The sequence below is a fragment of the Mustela putorius genome, unplaced genomic scaffold (genome assembly GCF_011764305.1).
Source record: "Mustela putorius furo isolate JIRA1106 unplaced genomic scaffold, ASM1176430v1.1 tig00000596_pilon_pilon_pilon, whole genome shotgun sequence".
NCBI lineage: Eukaryota > Metazoa > Chordata > Mammalia > Carnivora > Mustelidae > Mustela > Mustela putorius.
In genome coordinates this window covers 7,537,501-7,558,667 of record NW_025421428.1, presented here as the reverse complement: position 1 = coordinate 7,558,667, position 21,167 = coordinate 7,537,501, and the positions used below count along the sequence as shown (strand labels likewise).

The 21,167-nt window shown below is 39.1% G+C and overlaps 1 protein-coding gene across 17 annotated transcripts in view; it reads left to right on the top strand.

Annotated features, from left to right (window-relative positions):
- Positions 1–21,167, top strand: part of MAPKAP1 (MAPK associated protein 1) — a 241,414-nt gene that overhangs the window by 33,586 nt on the left and 186,661 nt on the right. For all 17 annotated transcript variants that reach the window (XM_013058760.2, XM_013058749.2, XM_045082406.1 and 14 more), the window contains one exon: positions 9,421–9,569. In XM_013058760.2, the coding sequence (XP_012914214.1) occupies positions 9,421–9,569 (149 nt within the window). The remainder of the gene's footprint in view (positions 1–9,420; positions 9,570–21,167) is intronic.

Genomic DNA, 21,167 nt, shown 5'->3' with positions numbered 1-21,167 from the left:
TATTATAATGGTTTCCATTAAATTTCTAGCCCTACCTGTGGAATTCCTAATTCAAAAGATAAAGATCAGGGTTCATTATTCTATATTTTTCAGAAGCTCCCTGGGTGTTTCTCATGAGTAACCAGTGCTGGGGACCACGGGCATATTAAGTATGCCAGCCCATAAGTTTGCTTCCTCTTCATGCAAATCCAGCAACTTAGCTGTTAATACTTCTGTATTATATGTGAGAAAACTGTAACCCAGAGGTTAAGTAACTTTTTTAAGTTAATTACAAGTAGTATGTGGCAAAGCCAGAATTCTTCTCCTGGCCAGTCCTACCCCAGACACTGTAGTCTTTCTACTCACTTCCATTCTGCCATACTGTTGGCAGAAGGGAGCTGCTCCCGGACTCTGGGTATTGAGGACGCTTTGTGTTCCCTTACTCCTTTCCTCCTCTGTGTCAGTGGTGGCCAGGGTTCAGAAAGGTTGCCAAGGCCTCTATATTAAAAGAAAATTTCATTACAGGAAATTTGAAAGAAAATATAAAAATGAAAACAAGCAACCAATATTCTCAGGTTCAGAGGAACTGCTGTTGTTAACATTTTGATACATGTTTTCTAGATTCTATTTACATAGGTATATATATTTTAAATATTCTAAACATACCTCTTATGATCTTTTTTGTATGTACAAATAGTACATAAATGCAACGTTTTGTCTTGTCTCTGTATTGTCCCTGCACTTTTACATTTCTTATTAAGGTTATTTCCGGATGTTTTGTATTTTGTGCTATCCTTACAATTAATGTCTTCTTCCCCATAAGTTTTGTTACTGCTCTTGTGAAGAAATCTATTGTCTTTATCTATTTGTTTTGTATCCAGCTACTCGCTGAATCCTTACTAGTTCTAATATACATTCCATATTCCTGAATGCTACTGTATGTGCTTTCTCATAAGCCTGATGATAATTAAATTTCTAGGCTACTGTTTTTTCAGTTCTCTGTTTGTTGGGGACTCCCAACTGATTCTGTTATTCAGAACTCTTCAGCTGCCAATGACATAGAGCAAGTGAAGTTGAAGAGCAGTTTGAAGTTGAGCAACTCAGGCTGTGCCTTATGTATGGCTTGGAAGCAGGAGGAAAGGCTCTCATTACCAGCCCCCATCTCATTTCTGCTTTTTTGTGCTCATTTGCTCTCTCCTTCCTCCCTCTCTTCTGCCTCCCTATCCTGGCAGCTCTTTTTTCTTTCTTTCTTTTTTTAAAAAATTAACATAAAATGTATTATTTGCCCCAGGGGTATAGGTCTGTGAATCATCAGGCTTACACATTTCGCAGCACTCACCATAGCACATGCCCTCCCCAATGTCCATAATCCAGCAGGCCTATCCTTACTTCCCATCCTCCAGCAACCCTCAGTTTTTTTCCTGAGATTAAGAATCTCTTGGGACGCCTGGGTGGCTCAGTTGGTTAAGCAGCTGCCTTCGGCTCGGGTCATGATCCCAGCGTCCTGGGATTGAGTCCCACATGGGGCTCCTTGCTCGGCGGGGAGCCTGCTTCTCCCTCTGCCTCTGCCTGCCATTCTGTCTGCCTATGCTCGCTCTCCCCCGCCCCCCTGATAAATAAATAAAATCTTTAAAAAAAAGAAAAGAATCTCTTACAGTTTTTCTCCCTCTCAATCCCATCTTACTTCATTTTTTTCCCTCCCTAGCACCGAAGACCCCCCCCCCCGCCCTGCCTCTCAAATTCTACATATCAGAGAGATCATATGATAATTGTTTTTCTCTGATTTATTTCACTCTCCGTAATACCCTTTAGTTCATCCACATTATTGCAAGTGGCAAGATTTCGGGTTTTTTGACAGCTGTAGTATTCCATTGTGTATATATACCACATCTTCTTTATCCATTCATCTGTTGATGGACATCTAGGCTCTTTCCATCGTTTGGCTATTGTGGACATTGCTGCTATCAACATTCAGGTGTACGTGCCACTTCAGATCACTACATTTGTATCTTTAAGGTAAATACCCAGTAGTGCCATTGCTGGGTTGTAGGGTAGCTCTGTTTTCAACTTTTTGAGGAACCTCCATGCTGTTTTCTGGAGTGGCTGCAGCAGCTTGCATTCCCACAATAGTGTCGGAGGGTTCCCCTTTGTCCGCATCCTCGCCAACATCTGTCATTTCCTGTCTTGTTAATTTTAGCTGTTCTGACTGGTGTGAGGTAGTGTCTCCCTGTGGTTTTGATTTGTATTTCCCTGATGCCAAGTGATGTTGAGCACTTTTTCATGTGTCTCTTGGCCATTTGGATGTCTTCTTCTGGCAGCTATTTTTTCTACTTCTCTTCCATAGTTAATCATTTAACAAGTTTTTAGTTAGCTCCTAAAATACACAAGGACAGCTAGGCCTTTGTAGGCCTAGAAGATACAGCAAAGAACAAGACAAAGTCCCTGCACTCATGGATCTTGTGGGGGAGATAGACAGTAAACAAACCTAGTATTGTCAGAATGGGATAAGTTGCAAAGCAAAAAACATATTCAGGTAAAGAGGATGAGGAATGCTAGGTAGGGAATTTTGCTATTTTTTATATGGTGATCAAGGAAGACCTCATTGGGAGGGTGATGCTTGAGCAGAGTTCTGAAGGAATGAGACAGGCAGATACTAGAAAATGGGTGTCCTAAGATGAAGGAGAGTGAGTGCGAAGGTTCTGTGATGCATGTGTGCCTGATGTATCCACAGAATAGCAAGGAGGGATGCTCATTGACTAGAGTAGAAAAGGGGAAGAGTGGGCCCAAATAGGTGGTGAGAGAGCTGATCATGGAGGATCTTGTAAAGAATTTAAGTTTTACTCAGGGTGAAGTGATTTCATCTGATGTGATTGATAAGCTTCTTAGTCCCTCCACTCCTGGTTTAAATTTAAATGGCTTTTTATTATGGAAAATTTTAAACATATACAAAAATAGAGAGAATGGTGAAATGAGCCTCTGTATACCCATCACCCAGATTTAGCAGTTATCTACTTAGGGCCAGTCTTGTGTCTTTTCTTGATTTACCTCCTCTCCCCTTCTAGACTTTTTTTTAAGATTTTATTTATTTATTTAGAGTGCGCTGAAGCCAGAGGGAAGGGCACAGGGAGAAGGGGACCGTCTCAAGCCAACTCCTCACTGAGCTCAGAGTCTGATTTGGGGCTCTATCCCATGATTCCAAGATCATGACCTGAGCTGAAATCAAGAGTCTGATGCTTAACTGACTGAGCCACTCAGGCGCCCCTCCCACCCCCTACCAGATTAATTTTAAGCAAATCCCAGCTATAGTATAATTTCATACCTAAATACTTGTGTATTTTTTAACACATAAGAAAACTTAGCAGGAATTCTTTGATATTAACAAACATTTCCCTGATTGTCTCAAATGTTTCTTTTTTTCTTTTGCCAGTTGTTCATTCAGGTATAGATCTAAGGTCCACACATTTGGTTGACATGTTCCATTTCCTTTTTAATTTATATAGTCTTCTTTACTTTTTTCCTTGTGATTTATTTAAGGAACTGTGTCATTTGTCCTATTGAATTTCCTACAATCTAGATTTTGCTTATTGTATCTCTGTGGTCTCATTTAATATGTTCCTCTGCTCTCTATTTCCTGTAAAACAGGGAATTGGATCTAAAACTTGGCTAAGATTGAAGCTTGATTTTTTGATAAGAATATTTTGTATATGCTAATCTATAATTCATATTGCATCGTATTGGGAAATGTGGAATAACTTCTTGTCTTTTTTGTGCTGTTCAGATTGATGGTAAAATTAGGTTTTCTTCACCCATTTTTAGGTTACTCTCATCAGCCTTTCTTCTAATGGTTTTAGTGGTCATTGATGAGCTTTACCTAGATGAATTATTTCATTAGGAGTTGCAAAATAGTGATTCTAATTTTATTGTCTTGATATAAAGACCAGCTTTTCCTAATGTATCACTTGGTTATTCTCAGATGTAGTCACTGCAAGAAAGACAGGATAAATGCGTGATTCTTATCTATTTCCTTCTCCAGATCTGGCCAGAATTAGCCATTTGTTTCAAGAGTCTTAGTTCTTTTTTAGTGGTAAATGGCATTGAAAGACCAAAACTTGAACTCTAGAGGTGCTCACTGGATTGGTTTCTTCCTTAGAGGCCTTTCAGAGGATAGAGCTCAGAAAAAGATAAATTTAAGAGGAAATACATTTTGAGTTAATGCTGATAACGCCTATTTGAATTTAGGATTATAGAGTGTTTACTTTGGTTTTATGTTTATGTATCTTTTCTCTTATGCTGAAAATCCTGGTTCCAGAATAAAAATATCACCATCATTACTAACACTATGATTACTAAAAACAGTCTGAGAATTTTTTTTTTGCCCTTTTGATATGTTCCATTAGGGATGTATAAATTGCTGTGTGATAAAGTTACTTAAAATAATTTCTCTTTTTGTAGTTAAAATGCCAACTCAATATTACACTTAGGTTTGTTCATTTCATTTTGCTTTTATTTTTAGAGATTGTATTCTAATTTTTCTTTAATAGCTGTATAAAACATTTATATGGCTCCAAAGTTGAATACATAAAACAGGATAAAATCAGAGAATTCTAGTTTCAATTTTTTTTTTTTCTTTTTGAGAGAGAGAGAGAGAGAGAGAAAGGAGCGTTGGGGGCAGAGGGAAGGAGAGATTTTTAAGCAGACTCCATGCCCAGTGCAGAGCCTGGCAGGGGGCTCCATCTTAAAGTCCTGAGATCATAACCTGAGCCTTAGTCTAGAGTTGGATGCTTAACTGACTGGGCCACCCAGAAGCCCCTAGATGGTCAATTTGAAAAAGGTTTTGGCTTTTCTGTCCATTTAAATCTCTATATAAATATATTTATATTCATATACTACTCTTTATAGGTTACAGATAGCATACTGTAGGGGCACCCAGGTGGCTCAGTCAGTTGAGCTTCTGCCTTCAGAGTCATGATCTCTGGGTCCTGGGATGGAGCCCCGTGTGGGGCTCCCTGCTCAGCAAGGAGTCTGCTTTTCCCTCTCCCTCTGCTCCTACCCCCTGCTTGTGCATGCCTGTACACTCTCACTCTCTCCCAAATAAATAAAATCTTTTTTTAAAAAGTGTACTGTACACACTATTTTATGCAAAACATTTTTCACTTAGCAACACATTCTGGGAACATATAAAGATAGGCTTCATTCCATTTTATAGCTTCGGAATTCAAATTAAATTATTTGTAGTATGCCATGATATGGATGTGCCAGAGTTCAGCCAACCTGTCTCCTGTTGAAGGATATTTGATTGTTTTCAGGCTTTTGCTGTTGCAAATGGTATTGCAGTGAATAGCCTTATGTATGTGTGTTGTGTTATATTTTCCCCAGTGTGTCTAAGAATCCTGGAAGTGGTATTGTTGGGTCAGACAGTAAATATATGATATCCCTTGATATTGCCAAATTCCCTTCCATAGGTGTTTTTCTGTTTTGCATTCCTCTAATAATGTACAGAATGTTATTTCCCCATATCTGTAAAGTTTTAGATTTTTGCCAATCTCATAGATGTGGAATGGTATCTCAGCATAATTTCATTTACATATCCCTTGTTATAAATGTGGTTGAGCATTTTCCATTTGTTAAGAGCCATTTGAATATCTTTTTCTGTGAATATTTCGTATTTCTTGTCCATTGTTCCAAAGAGTTGTTCAATGTCTACTTTTAGAATCTTTATATAGTTGGAATATTAACCTGTCTTCTTTCCTACTTTATCATGTTTCTTTTTACTTGGCTAATTTTTTCCACACAAAAATATTATTTATTTATTTATTTGACAGAGAGAGAGAGAGAGAGAGAGAGAGAAATTATAAGTAAGCAGAGAGGTAGACAGAGAGAGAGAGAGAGAAATTATAAGTAGGCAGAGAGGCAGACAGAGAGAGGGGCGAAGCAGGCTCCCTGCTGAGCTGAAGGCAGAGGCTTAACCCACTGAGCCATCCAGGTGCCCCAAAAGTATTTTTATTTTATGTGGTCAAATTGATCAATTTTTTTCTTATTGTGATGTTTATAACTTAACACATTAAAAGACTCTTGTTGGTTGGTGTGTTGGAAAGAGACTGGTGGGAGCAGGCCTGGGTGAGGCAAGGGCAGAAACAAGATTGAATGTGGTGGTATTAATCCAGCATTGGTAACTGTGGAAGTGGTTCTGGTTATATTCTGAAATTTTTGTTAATGCATAGGATGTTGGATGTGAGAGAAAGAGAAGAGTGAAGGTGACTCCCAAGTTTTTGGCCTAACATGATACAGTTGCCATTAACTAAGGAGGAGAGGCCTGTGGGAGTGGCAGGCTTGGGGGAAGATTGGTTATGGACATGTCAACTTTGAGATACCTATTGGACATCCAAGTGGAGGTATCAAATAGAAAGTTGAATATGTGAGCCTATAATTTCAGGGAGTGTTTAGGTCCATGAATAATCATTTGGGAGCTATCAGCATGTAGAGGATATTTATTTAGGTTTTCCATTTTTATATATTTTTTTATTGAGGTATGCTTTCTAGATTCTGAAATGTATAGATATTAAGTATATAGTTCAATGACTTGTGACAAACATATACACCTGTGTAGTCCCAGTCAAGTATAGAGCATTTGTGTACCCCAGAAAGTTCCCTGGTGCCTCTTTCTAGTCAGGCTGCTGCCCAGAGGCAGCTGTTGTTCTAATTTATATTACCACAACTTAGTTTCTCCTCAAGTTGATAATATTTAAAATAGAAGGCTGGATGAAATCACGAAGGGTATGAACGTGGATAGAGAAAAGAAAAGGTCCAAATATGATGACTTGGGGAATGCCAAAGATTTGAGGGGAAAATGAGGAATTGGCAAGGAAACTAAGAATGAGTAACCTGAAAGCATGAGAGCCAGATGGAATGGAGTCCTGGAAACCAGGTAAAAAAACTATTTCAGAAAGGAGTGAGTGATCAGCTGTTTCACATGCTGTCACAAGGTCTTGAAAGATGAGGATTCAAAATTTACTGATAGATTTTAGCAACAAGGGGATCATTGGTGACCTTAAAAACTGCTATAACGGAATGGTAGGGCCCGCGGGCCTGACTGGAGTGGATCTGAGGGACTGGGAGGAGAGGAACTGGATAGCAAGGACATACACAGTCATTTTGAGGAGCAGAAAAAGGGCATCATAAGTGGAAGGGAGTATAGGATCAAAGGAGGATTTTTATTTATTTATTTATTTGGAAAGATTTGTAGAGAGAGTGCTTACATGCAAGCAGGGAGGGGGCAGAGGAAGAGGGAGAGAGAATCCTCAGACAGATCCCTGCCAGCACAGAGCCCACCATGGGGCTCAATCCCAGACCTGAGATCATGACCTGAGCCCAAACAAGTCGATGCTAAACTGACTGAGCCACCCAGGTGCCACCGCCCCCCACCCTGCCTTTTTTTTTTTTTTTGAAGATGAGCAGTATTTTGGGTACCTTTGTGTGCTCATGCATTTAATCCAGTAGAGGGAAAGCTGGAAATGAGAGAGAATTGCTTGAGTGATGCCCTTGAGTCAGCAAGAAGTCAGTCCCTGAATGTACAAAGGAGGGGCTGGCCTGAGGTCGGGGCCTAGGCAGTTCATCCATGGGAGTAGGAGGGAAGGCAGGTTGTGGTACAGGTGAGAACATGCAAAAGGTCTCTTTTGGTTGTTTCTGTTTTTCTGTGACTCAGGAGGAAGGAAGGAAGGAGGGAGGGAGGGGATGGAGGCGACGGGAGAGGAAGGAAGGGTGGACAGAGGAAAGAAATGCCAAAGGTTGAGGAAAGAGCTCTGAGTTTGAATTAGTCTGAGAATGGCATTATTAATATATCATCTCTTCATCCCCAACCTTACTGATAACAGTTGCGTGACTTTGGTAAGTCACTTTTGTTTGCTACACCTCAGTTTGTTTATGGAATGAGTAGTAACCCATCTCTTAAGGTTGTTGTGAGGACAAGTTGAGAAAACACCTAGCATTGTTCCCAACCCATAGTAGGTATTTAATAAAGGGTTATTCCTTTCCCAAGTGTAGCAAAAAAACTGTTAGTAGATTATGCGCAGAATAATACTTGTAATATGTAGAATGTCATGTAATCTAAACCCTTTTCAAATGTCTATTTATCATCAGCTGTCCTTATATATTCAGATTGTGGAATTGGAGAGTCAGGTGCCACATTTTTAAAAAGAATTAGATCTTTTTCTCCTGGTTTGCCACTTCCATCTATAGGGACTGATTGGATAAATTTGTCCCACTAGTTTGTTGAAAAGATGGTTTTAGTTATGTTTTTCAAAAGTTCTAAGTCACCATTTCAGAGTTCTGTTTGATCTAAGTTCAGTTTGGCTGTACTTAAGAATGGAATGGGGTTGAACCTGTTCATTGCAGATTTTAAGATCTAAGATTGATTTTAAAATTTAATATGGAAATTTTCTAATATTTACGAAAATAAAAAGTATAAAGTATAATAAACCTCCATGTACTTACCTCGCTCCCACCTTAAATGATATTCAGATTAATATGGACACTTAAATGATCTTTGAGAAGATGTGGAACTAACTTGTCTTGATTTACTAATTAGTAAGAGCTAAAGATTCTGATTTAATAATAATTTAATTTGAATTCCTTCAATCATTAATTTATTCATTGATTCATGCAACAAAATTTATTGAGGGTCAGCTTTGTTCATTAGTGCCTAATGGCTAAGAGCCTTGCTGATTGCAAATCTCAGCTCTGCTACTTACTGGTTGTGTTGCCTAAGGCCAATCAAAGTATTCTAAGCTTCAGTTTCCACATTGGCACAATTAAGATAATGCTAGTATCTACCTCATAGTTTGTTAGGTTTGTTAGGAGGAGTAATTGAGATACATTGGCTTGCTCGGTAAATGTTAGCTGCTGTTATTATATATATCATTTCTCATTTTCCTCCTCCTCCTCTTTGTCTTCCAGATTTTGTGCTAGGTGTCCCTGGAGAGTATGAGAGGATTAAGATGTAGACCTTCACCTTGAAGAACTAGAATTCCAGAATCCCACAGTATTAGAGCCAGGAGAGATTTTCAGGATTATCTAGTTCGGCAAGCTCAGAGAGCCTTAGTGAATTGCCCAGTATCACAACATCTCTAAGTGGCAAAGCCAGGCCAAAGCCCAGGTCCTTTAGATGTGAAGCTCTTAGGACAGAATGGCTGCTCTGTTGGTTTGACTGTGCCCCACTCCTCAAACCCCAGTCCTTCTAAATTGACAGTCCTGACCTGTTTTCAGGACTCTGCCTTTTCAGTGTGCAAACATCGAAGTATATGTGAAGCTTTTTGCACATATCGGACCTGAATGTACCCTGGACACTCTCTCCTTGAGATTCCAGGGAAGACTTGCTAGGAAAGGTAGACAGGCTGTCTCTCTGTGTAATCTCAACGATGTTCTTATCTTCCTCTTATATCACAGCCCAGGAGTTAAAGTCACTGTTTGAAAAAAAGTCCCTCAAAGAGAAACCTCCAAGTTCTGGAAAGCAGTCAATATTATCTGTGCGGTTAGAGCAGTGCCCTCTGCAGCTGAATAACCCATTTAACGAGTATTCCAAATTTGATGGCAAGGTAAGTAAAAATAAAACATTGTCTTTTTGAGTAAAACCTCAGTTGGTCGGAATTGTTTTTGTTAGTATTATCATTATTAGATTTAGGGCTTCGTAAATGACTCAAAGGAATTATAGAATGTCATTCACATGTAAAAAGGTCTGAATTTGGGCTGTATACTGTTTCCACAGCAGTATACTTGGAGGATTAAAACAAAAACAGTCTTGAGATATTTGTCCATGTACTCTTTTTCTGTGTTTCATTTTCCAAGTATACTTGAGGGTTTGGGTTGTTGGGATGTGATGAATCAAGGCCTGATTGTGCTGGGAAAGCTTTGAAGGTGGTTCTGGGGAGACAGTTTGCATTGTTTTGGTCTGATTCTTTATTATAACTATAGAAATTGTTGAGGTTAAAGCTTCATTTCAGATTTTTAGACCATTGTTTTTATGTCAGTATTTCATTGTAAGCAGTCTTGTTTGACACTCGCTATGTAGGATGACTTTATTTTTTTCTGTTTGTTCTAATAATTTGCAGTTTAAAAATTAAAACATGTCTATTTTCCTTTTAGAAAAAGGGCCACCACTGTAGGCGGAGTATAGTCAGTTGCCCTTGCAGCCCTCTCTCTGCCCACGCTCCCTGCCCTCTGTGTCTCTGTGTGGAGCTGAGCTGGGCTTCTTTGAGGAGACAGTAGCAGTTGATTTTTATATTTATTGCCATTATATTTGCTGTCTGGCAGTGGCTTGGAGGTGCTGAGCGATAGCTTGTTTCCTGGAGGGGTTGCGTACAATTTGTCTTATTTTAACACCACTGCAATTAATAAACATACAGGCTCGTTGCTTATGTTTCCATTTTTTCACATTCAGCTTCTGGTTATATGCTTTCAGTTGTCTGAGCAAGGAGATGTTTTCTCTTCGAAACACTTCTACCTCATAAGGTTCAGCATGTTTCCATATGAAGCATATATGGCCACAGACAAGTGAGGTTATTGATGTTGGTGGGAAAAGAGAGCCAAGAACTAGAAACAAAATGTGGAAGTTCCATAAAGATACTAATATGCTCAGGAGTTGCCTCCAAAAAAATCTGAAAGGACTTTTAGTAAATGAGAGATTATACTGATGTAAAGCCTCTCTTTAGCCTGCCCCTGCCACGACTCCTGTTTCTTGTGGAATGTAGCAAAGAGAAGGAAGGGTCCCCCTAGGGGACAGGAATGTCAGTCTCTGGAAAATGGAGAGTTGGACTGTAGGATTTGTTTTTAAATACTACAGTTGATTCATTTAGATATATATGTGTGAGCATTATTACTGGAATTAGGTTACATGGCTGGAATTTATTTGCTTCCATTGTCTGATACCATCTCATTGTTTAAGGACATAATTGCTGGAATAATTACTCTGTAAAAATACTTGATGCCAACAAAATAGCACAGATATTTTAAAATATTATGTCCTAGAATTCCTAGTATACCACTAGATTTTATTTTATAAATTACTTAGCTTTGGATTTGAGAGAAAGTTATAAGGTATCTTTGGTATATATCTAACTTTAGAAGTGCCAGGGAGAAACTAAAAAAAAAAGTGAAGAAGCCATTTTCTTGGTCACAAAGGAATTATTTTTGCTAGATATGTTTACACTTAAGGCTCTCCGTACTTTTGTCATATCAAATCTATTTGTAATCAGCAAAAGGTATATGCATGGAGCAGTCACCATTACACTTTGATTAAGAAAGATTTATGTATCGATAAGTCTATCCCGTGATGTGATGCTATTTTATTATTAGCCTCCATATTACAAATGCTAAAATACAATTAAACTCTTGTTCTCATCTATTATTTAATATTGATGCGTTTGGCAGATATGTAATGAAAGTGGCTAATATTTGAAGGATATTGTACTGTACATATTAAATTAGTCTTTCTTTATCTTTGTGAAATGCATCAATATGATATTCAATGACATCTCAATGATTAATAGAGAATTACACTTGAGTCAAGCCTTTTTGTAACCTAGAAATTAAAATGACTATTCAAATAACACCTCAAAATGATCAAATTAGCATTTTGTGATTGCATAATAATGGGATTGTAGTAGTTATAACAGCGCCATGGCTGCCTCTAGAGTTAAGATCATGTCAACCCCTTGATAATAAAGCCTTTCTGTGAGAGTCGACTTTAATAATTTCCAGATTGATTCTTCCCATAAATCACTTGACGTTCAGCACTAAATTTTTGTTACTGTTGTAACTTAAAATTATTTTATTTTTATTCAGCTCATATTTAAGAAGTGAAATGAGTGTCCTGTTTTAATGATTCACCATCTTGTCATTGAACTCCATGCTTTTTGCTTCAAATAGAAGGGTTTTTCGTGGACTTTGATAGTCCTTTTTTTTTCTTTTTTTTCTGTGAAGGTTTGTTAAAGCCACTAAAATATGTACAGAGTTTTCCTGTACAGATATTCACAATGCTTTTCTTGGGAATAACGCTTGCCTTATTTACATAATTAACCGAGTTGCTTAGGTCTCTTGGGCAAGTGGTACATAATTGGGGAGAGAAGGGGACAGGGAAGAGTTTGGGGTCTAATTAAATATGCTAAAAAACTACTTAATTATGTATTTCCTCAAGAGGCTGACTGCTGTGAAATCCTCCTTAAGATTAAACTAGCGTTAGATTTGAAAAAAGGATTTTGTTTTTGGTGTGGCTTTACAATTCATTGTAGGTAAGCCAGCATGTCTAGTGTCTTGTTTGTGCAAACTGGATTGTTGTTAGTTTTAGTGATTCTAAGGGTAAGCATCTTTTAGCTATTATGCTAAATTAAAGCAAATACTATTCAGATAATTTGTGGTACCTGTAGCAGTTTAATAATTTCATTTTTAAAAATTGTTGATTAATAATTTCTTAGAGGAATACAGTTGAGAGAGAAAGACTGTGCTTAGGCATGTGCTTTGTTGTAATTTTAATAATTTTTTGGATCTGATTTATTATTATGTTCTCTTTAGTAAATTGGTGATGCTGTGACCTGTTTTAGATTCATTGATTATTAGTAACTCTGTTTACTGATGATTTGAAAAAAGTCCAAAATAGATTGCAAGTGGTTTTAAGGAGTGCTTGCTTGGTCGCACAAGGCAAAACCAGGCTCAGCCACCTGCCTGCATTCTTTGGGCTTGTTGAAAGCAGTCCTCAAAAAGCTTAATTAACAAAATCTCTGTTCTAAAGATTGAGATAATCAGAAAACTTCTTGTGACAGTCCTTCTGATTTCACTGTATGTGGGATATATTGGGTTTGACAAGGCATTGCTTTGAGGGAATGGGCTCATTCATGGTAAGTGAATACTCACGCAGCACTTATGTAAGTATCTGTCCTGTCTTTCTACCTGTTTCATATGAAGTCATGTTTTTGCAAGTATCTAACCCTTTCCATTCCATGCCTTATCACTTACTTGAGAAACTTTTGCTAGTACATCACCACTATTCTGGTTAAATTGAATTTGCAAATATCATTATTAGTAGACCGTTCAAATTTTATTTTATTTTATTTATTTATTTTCAAAAAGTATTTATTTACTTGAGAGAGAGCGCAAGTGAGAGAGAGAGCATGAGTCGGGGTGGGTAGAGGGTGAGGGAGAAACAGACTCCCTACTGAACAGGGACCCCAACTTGGGGCTCAGACCCAGGACCCCGGGATCATGACCTGATGAAAGTAGATGCTTAACCAACTGAGACACTAAAGTGCCCCTTACTTTATTTTTGTAAGTAGGCTCCATGCCCAGCTTGGAGCCTGGTGCAGGGCTTGAACTCACATTCCTGAGATCCAAGATCTGAACTGCAGTTAAGAGACAGCAGCTTAACTGACTGAGCCATCCAGGCACCCCCATTAGAATTTTAAATACCCATTTCCTGTCAGTATAGTTACTAACAAAGAAATGATAATGATTATTGGTTTTGGCATCTTGGTCAGATTTTCCATCTCTCCAAACCTCAGTTTCTTTACCTGTTAAAGAAATGAGAGTTCTTCCTCAAGGCTGATGAGACCATCAAATAGGATAATAGTAGGGTAAGTAGGGTAGAGCACCTAGCCCAGTGAGAACCAGTGTACTTTACTTTGTGACCTATTTTGTAGTAAGACCTGAGTTTGAATTCGGACTCTACCACTTAACAGTGTTGACCTCAGGCTAGTTACTTAACCTTATAAAGTGGTCCTGTCCTTGTATTAACGTGGGTTGAGATGATGGTAATGTTCTTTCTCATGAGGATTAATTGAGATAAGGTCTCTTTACCAAGACATGTAGCACATAATAGGAAGCACTCAACAAATATCCCACTTCTGCTCCTCTCTGTAAAGGATGAGGGCTGGTGATGTCGTCCCTTCTTAATGTACTTCATTAGATATTGACAGGATCGAGTGAGAGAAAGTGTGTCTTGAATCCAGGAGTTCAGAATAGCATTGTTCAACAGGACGTGCAGCAGACCCTGGGTGAAGGTCTGTCTGAAGACCAGCGAGTCCAGTGAGGCTTCGGGCTTTAACTTTAAATAGGAAGATTGAGTCAAGTTAGTACTTCCTTTTTTTTTTTTTTTTTTTTGGCTGTGTTTTTTCTTTTTTTTTTTAAACATCATAGGAGAAGGTAGTTTAATATTAGTCATTGGTAGTTTACTAAAATGTGAAGTATTTCTTTGACTTCGCTAAATTCTACTCTAAATATAAGGAGAATGTTTGCCTTGAGTGCTTAAAAAAGCAGAACCCCTTCTTGTTCATATAGACAACTGTGACTGTGATTGTGTTAACTTATTAGAAAGTAACCATTTCTCTGTTAGAAAGTGTTTTAACGAAGCTGCAGAGAGCATGGGGGAAGGGATAATTCATGAGTGCTAATTGCTTGGCTGTTAATTTTCATAAGTGTTGATAGAAGCAGTTCCTTAAATTAAACTTTGTTTAAAATGTATCAGGGGAAATATTCCACAATGTCGAGCCTGAAGTGAAAATTAATATGAATGCTGTGGCAATTAACACATACTGGTTAATAGCTTTTAGCAGCATTTTGGGATGATAGTCCTTAAATACATTTTTGCATGCTGCTCTTGTTTCAGCATTGTTCCAGTCTATGTCTGGATAATTATGAACAAATGTTTTCTACAATCATTGGCATTAAATAGCTCTTTTCAAAGAAAGTCACTTAAAACTTCGCAGAAAAGCATGAAGCCACTGAGAAACGTGGCAAACTTAGGAAAGGTCAGCGAATTGAAATTGCGTTTAAAAAAATTGCCTTGATCGCTTCTTGGCCTTTTGGCTAAGATCAAGTGTAAAAAAATTGCCTTGAGAGGAAAATGCTCCTCATTTGAACTTGGAGTATTTGCTATTGTAAAGGGAATGGTCCCTCTAATATGTTAAGCAACTTCAGTTCAGGATCTCTTTCCAAAAAATTGTAATCTGGACTTTATTGTTGGTTATGTTTCTAGATAGCGGCTTTTGCTTAGGGCTGTCTGAGCTGAGGTGTGGTTTTGAGCCCAAGAGCCTCCTGGTTTTTGAGTTTCTTTCTCTTTTCCACCCATCAAGTTGACCAGCCCCCACCCTTTCTGGGATTGACTTGCTTAGTGCCCATCCAGAGACAATTTAAGAGTATTTTGTTTTTTTGTTTTGTTTTGTTTTTAAAGATTTTATTTATTTGACAGACAGAGATCACAAGTAGGCAGAGAGGCAGGCAGAGAGAGAGAGGAGGAAGCAGTCTCCCTGCCTAGCAGAGAACCCAATGCGGGGCTGGATCCCAGAACCCTGGGATCATGACCTGAGCTGAAGGCAGAGGCCCCAACTGAGCCACCCAGGCGCCCCTCTAAGAGTATTTTGAATCAGGTGCTCTATGTCCTGCTCCTCCATTTGCTTCTTTTAACAAACCTTTTTATTTTTTTTTTAAGATTTTATTTATTTATCAGAGAGAGAGAGCAAGAGAGCACAAGGGGAAGCATCAGGCTCCCTGGACCCTGACATGGGGCTTGATCCCAGGACCCCAGGATTGTGGCATGAGCCGAAGGCATACACTTAACCCACTGAGCCACCCAAGCTCCCCTTTACATACCTTTTTAATAAAGGAGAGTAAGTCCCAACATCATTTTAGCAGTCATTCTCTCAGCATCTTATCTGTGACTGTATTTCATTAGTCTTCTTTTTCAAAGACCAGTTTTTATTAGTCTATTCTATTTCATTCTTTTTTTTTTTTTTTTAAGGTTTTATTTATTTATTTGAGAGAGAGCATGGGGAGAAAGAGCAAGAGCAGGGGGAGAGGAAGAAGCAGACTCCTTGCTGAGCAGGGAGCCTCATGTGGGGCTCAATCCCAGGTCATGAGCCAAAGACAGATGCTCAACCAATTGAACTGCCCTGGTGCCCAGTCTGTTCTATTTCTAAAGGAAGATATTAGGTATTCGCTACCTCTTCACACACTATGATATACTAATAGAAGTACCAAATTCATTATTTTAAGAATCTCCTTTAACGAGATTATTTCCCCCTTACCATCGTATTAGTGCATTTCTCTTCCTGTTGCTTGACATTATACTGAAAATCCCAAGTAGAGATTTTGGGATTTCTGTCTGGGTGGTACTCAAAATGAATTAAACAGGAATCTTACAATGAAAGACAGTGTTTTCAGCATTTGACTCTGCAGTTAAATTTTGAAGACTCGAGTTCTTAAAATTAGCTCCCTCCATTTGGAGCTGCTTCCATCCAGGCCTTGTTTCTGCCAGTCTGTAGAGGCGTCTTCTGATTCTAGAGGAATCTTCTAGAAATTCCTGTCAGAGGTAGAATTGACCATTGGTTTTAGAGGCTTCTCAAAGGAAGGCAGAATTTTGCAGTAGAAAGAACATAATTGTCAGGCTTGAATTAGAATTCCAACTTTACCACTTACTTGCTGGGTGATATCAGGCAAATCACTTTACCTCCTTTTTTTTTTTTTTTTTTTTTTAAAGATTTATTTACTTATGAGAGAGAGAGCACAAGCAGGAGGGACAGAGGGAGAGAGAATCCCAAGCAGATTCCACACTGAGCACAGAGCCCAATGTGGGGCTCAATCCAAAGACACTGAGATCATGACCTGAGCCAAAACCAAGAGTTGGATGCCCAAGTGACTGTGCCACCCAGGCGCCCCTCACTTTACCTCTTTGAGCCTGTTTTCATATGTCTAAAATGAAGCTAATGTTATCTTTAAATGTTGTCACAGGATTTAACAAAAAGGGGAGATGTGTACGTAGAAAGTGCCTGGCGCATGGTCAGTGCTGAGAGCTTTATTAGTTTCCTTTCATTTTACCACAGTGCCATTCGTTTGCTTCATATTTAATGAGGGCCTACTATGTAAAGACACTGTTAAGTAGAATCTGAATTCACTGGTGAGCAAAAACAACCTGGTTTCGATCTCATGGAACTTTTTCTCTTGGCTGGAAGATAGATGCTACGTAAACAGTCATCCTACTGAATGCAAAATTGCCATAATAGTGTGATCACAACTGATTAATCACTAAGTACCGGGGAGAGGCAGTTGAGACCTTCAGACTTTTATCATAGGGGCATCTGACCTACTCTAAGGGGTCAAGGATGATATCCCTGTGAAGGTGACTCTTGATTTGAGACTCTTGATTTGAGAGCTGAAGGATGAGTAAGAGCTAAGTAGGTGAAGGGGGAGGAGAAAGGATGAATGGAGGCCCTGAAGAAAGGGATAGCTTGGTAGTTTTGACGAATTGAAAGAAGGGTGTGTCTTTGGGGACCTGGCGGGGGTGGGGGTAAGTAGAGTGTGGTACAAGGTAAAGCCGCAGGGCCAGACCATGTAGGTCTGGTGGAATTGTTCTCTTTAAGAGTATTGGCAGGCCTTTGACAAGTTTAAATGAGGAGATGAGGTAATCAGATTTGTGTTTTGAAAAGATCTGAAGGGAATACACTTGAGAAAGGTTTGTGAGGCCAAAGAGACCAATCAAGAAACTTTGCATTGGTCCAGTTGGGAGAGATGGTAACTTGGGCTAACTTATTGGTGATGTAGAAGGAATGGATAAACTCAAGAGATATTTAGTAAGTAAAAGTGCTAGGACTTGATGATGGATTGCATGTTAAGGAATAGGGGAGAGAGCGGTTTCAAGGATGATATCCTGATCTGATTGTGGCTTGTAGAACTGAATGGATGATGATGATTCCATCCCTGAATTAGGAAACACCGAGGGGCGCCTGGGTAGTTTAGTCAGTTAAGTGACCAACTCTTTGATCTCAACTCAGGTCTTGATTGCAGGGTCATGAGGTCCAGCCCTGGCTTCGGCTCCATGCTGGGCATGGAGCCTACTTTAAAAAAAAAAAAAAGAAAAAAAAGGCCCTGAAAGAGGGCCGAGGATGAGGCAAGATGTTGACCTTTATGAGTTCGTTTGGGCCTGGTGACTGCAGATCACATCTTCTTACCATGCCCTTGAAGACACTACACTGTTTTGGTGGGGTGAGGGGTATGCAGCATACCCTTCTTGTTTGGTTTGTATTTGGGGCATGTGAGGCAAGGGTCTCTGAGGTGGGAGTGGGCTGGGAGCCAGGAACCTCTTCTTTGTCCCTACTTCACAGACAGCTTTGGAACTCTGGCTAAGGAATTGCCCTGGAAGTTGGTCACCTCTTACTCTGAAATGGGTTATACTCTCAGATGCCCAACCCGGTTCACCAGGCTGTTAAGAAGAGAAAATGAGAAAGTAATTTTAGATGAGGCAAATGTCAGGTGTCATTTAAGAAACTATATTGATTGTAATTCTTGGATATTAGAGGACTAAGAGGTAAAACATGGACATGTTTTTATTATAACAAGATTACTATTGTAGTACTATCTTATTCCTAATTAATTACCAGATTAGTAGACAAAATCTGGTTGGAATGTCTATCAAGCACTGAGGTTCCAGGAAAAACCTAGGAGACAGTCCTTGTAGGTGTGGTGAGGCTAGGCATGGTGGGATTTTATACTGAGTGCCCTCATATGGGACACCTTGGTCCATATAATTTGCAGTGAAGAGATTTCCTTGTGCCTCAGAGTACTAGACCCTGATTTTACTGTCTTAAAGAGGACAATGCAGAGAATCAAATGACAACCTAGGATCACTCAGCTGGGCATAGAATCTTTTTTTTTTTTTTTTTTTTTAAGATTTTTATTTATTTGTTAGAGAGAGAGAGAGAGATACAGAGCGCAAGCACAGGCAGACAAGAGTGGCAGGCTAGAGGCAGAGGGAGAAGCAGGTTCCCTGCCGAGCAAGGAGCCCGATGTGGGACTCGATCCCAGGACGCTGGGATCATGACCTGAGCCGAAGGCAGCCGCTTAACCAACTGAGCCACCCAGGCGTCCCATGGGCATAGAATCTTAAGTGTTCTTATTCTCAGAGATTTTTTTTTTTCATTCTTAATGACATTCATATTTGCAAAATGGAAACTCAAGTTCTAGAAAATGACATGGTAGAAAGAGCATGGGTATGGACTCAAAAGATGTGGGCTTTAACCCTGGTCATGCCATGGGGCCTGGGACAAGTCACCTCCCATTTCTAAACCTCGGTTTCTGCCTGTTTAGAATGAGGAACTCAGCTTGGATGACCTCTTGGATTCCTTGTGTCTTTAAGGTTCCATCGTTTTGTGATTGGGGAGGTGATTGACACAGTGACATGTAAGTTATAAATGGGAAAACTTCAACTCTTGAAGTTTTGATCTTTGACGTGTATGTTGGTACTTTCCTCTTTTAACTGATTATAACAAAGCTGTGATATAGGGAGTGTTACCTCCATTTTATGGCTGAGGACACCGAGGCTCAGAAGGGAAAGTGATGTGCTCAGAAATGCACTACTTATGTGGCAGAGCAGGGGTTCAACTCCCTTTTCCTTATTCCAGTACCACAGCTGTTTTTCCTACACTCTTTTATAGCCATTATTATGGAGGAAACAAAAACACTGTTAATAATTGAAAAAATTTTTAAATTTTAAAACAAAAGGATTTTCCTTTTACCAGGGCACTTGAGATCTGACAGACTGTTTTGGATCTTAATGTCATTTGTGTCCATTGGGTAAGTTACTGCATCTTGTAAACCTCAGTTTTCTTACCTGTGAAAAAAGAAATGAGATACCGGGGCTAGAGAACGCTGCAGTGCTTTGTATGGAGAATGTAGTTTATGTCCCACAGATGCTTTTTTATTTCCACTGCCCTTCCTGGTGTGCAGAGTTGATCATTTGTCTATCCAGCCAAAAAATTACTTATTAAGCATCTATACTGAACTGGTTTGTTTCAAATGTGTATTACCTACAGACTCTGTGCTAGGCACTGATGAGTAAGCTAGGACTAACTGCCCTGGAGGAACTTGAAGGTAAGAGTGGCCATAGCGCCAACAAGTGGAGGAACCACACTTCACAGTCAGGGTTGTGCCCTGTGCTGTGGACTTTGATAGTGGCCCATGACATCAGGTCCATGAACAACTAACTGGAGAGTAAATGTGAGAGGTAGCGTTGTAGAGACTGTGGGAGTGTGGAGGCAGCAATGATGTTCATCTAGTTTGTTATCATAGGTGGATTTGTCTGAACTTTGATTATACTAATTCCTAGACAGCAGATACTTAACTTTGGTCACTCTTATTATGAAGCCCAGCATGACACTCTCCACACATAAATGTGAAAGTTTTTTTAAATGGCAGTGACGAATTTCAAATGTCATTACTCTTTGAGGCTTGCATCTACATGCCACTGTCATAAGAGCTGTGTTTTATTAATATCTCCATTCCTTTGTCTTAAATTGAAGTTTTAACACCTAGACAAAGATACATGTAAGAAAGTAAGTTTAGGAAATTTGCAAAATATGCTACTATGCAACCAAAGATTAAATTGATTTGTTATATGTGCATTTAGCTACAATTCATTTTAATTGTCTGTATGAAGTTAAAAAGTATTAGTGTCAGATAAAGATTCATCACCAGAGTGTGATTTAAGGCTGGTGCTGGAGAACGCAGGCATGTGTTCCGGCAGATGTTTGTAGAAGGCGCTGTCTTTCCTGACAGCAGTTAAAAAGTATGGTTATAGTAATCAAATTGTGGTGCAGCGACTCAGAGGCTAGGGCCAGATTGAATTAAAATAGATATAAGATTTATGAATAGCAATAGCTGTGATAAAATTTCACTGCCTTCTTCAACAGGAAGGACTTTTTCCACAGTGGAAAGAAGAAAATCTAATAACCACTTTCCTAAAACTGTGGTTTTGCTGACTTTCATTTTCCCTTCCTAATTATGACATCAAAACAATAACTTGCTGGGTTTTTTTCAGCTATGATAGCCCACCCCCCTTTTTTTCCCTTTCTGTCTTATTAAGTGCATAGCATTCAAGCAAGGATTTTTTATGATACTGTTTTAGTTCAGAAACAAAATTCATGTAAATCTAGCCAAAGGATTTAAATCCCTTTTTATATAAAGTTTTTATCATTATCACCATAACTGTGTTTTATTGGGTTCCTATGTTGTATCAGGTCCTATAATGGACCCTTGTTACTCCTCACAACATTCCTGTGTGTGAATATTAGTACTGTTGTACAGGTAAGGAAACTGAAGCTTTATCGATTGAATAAATGATGCCTAGGATCTGAACCCAATGTGTGAGACTTCACAGC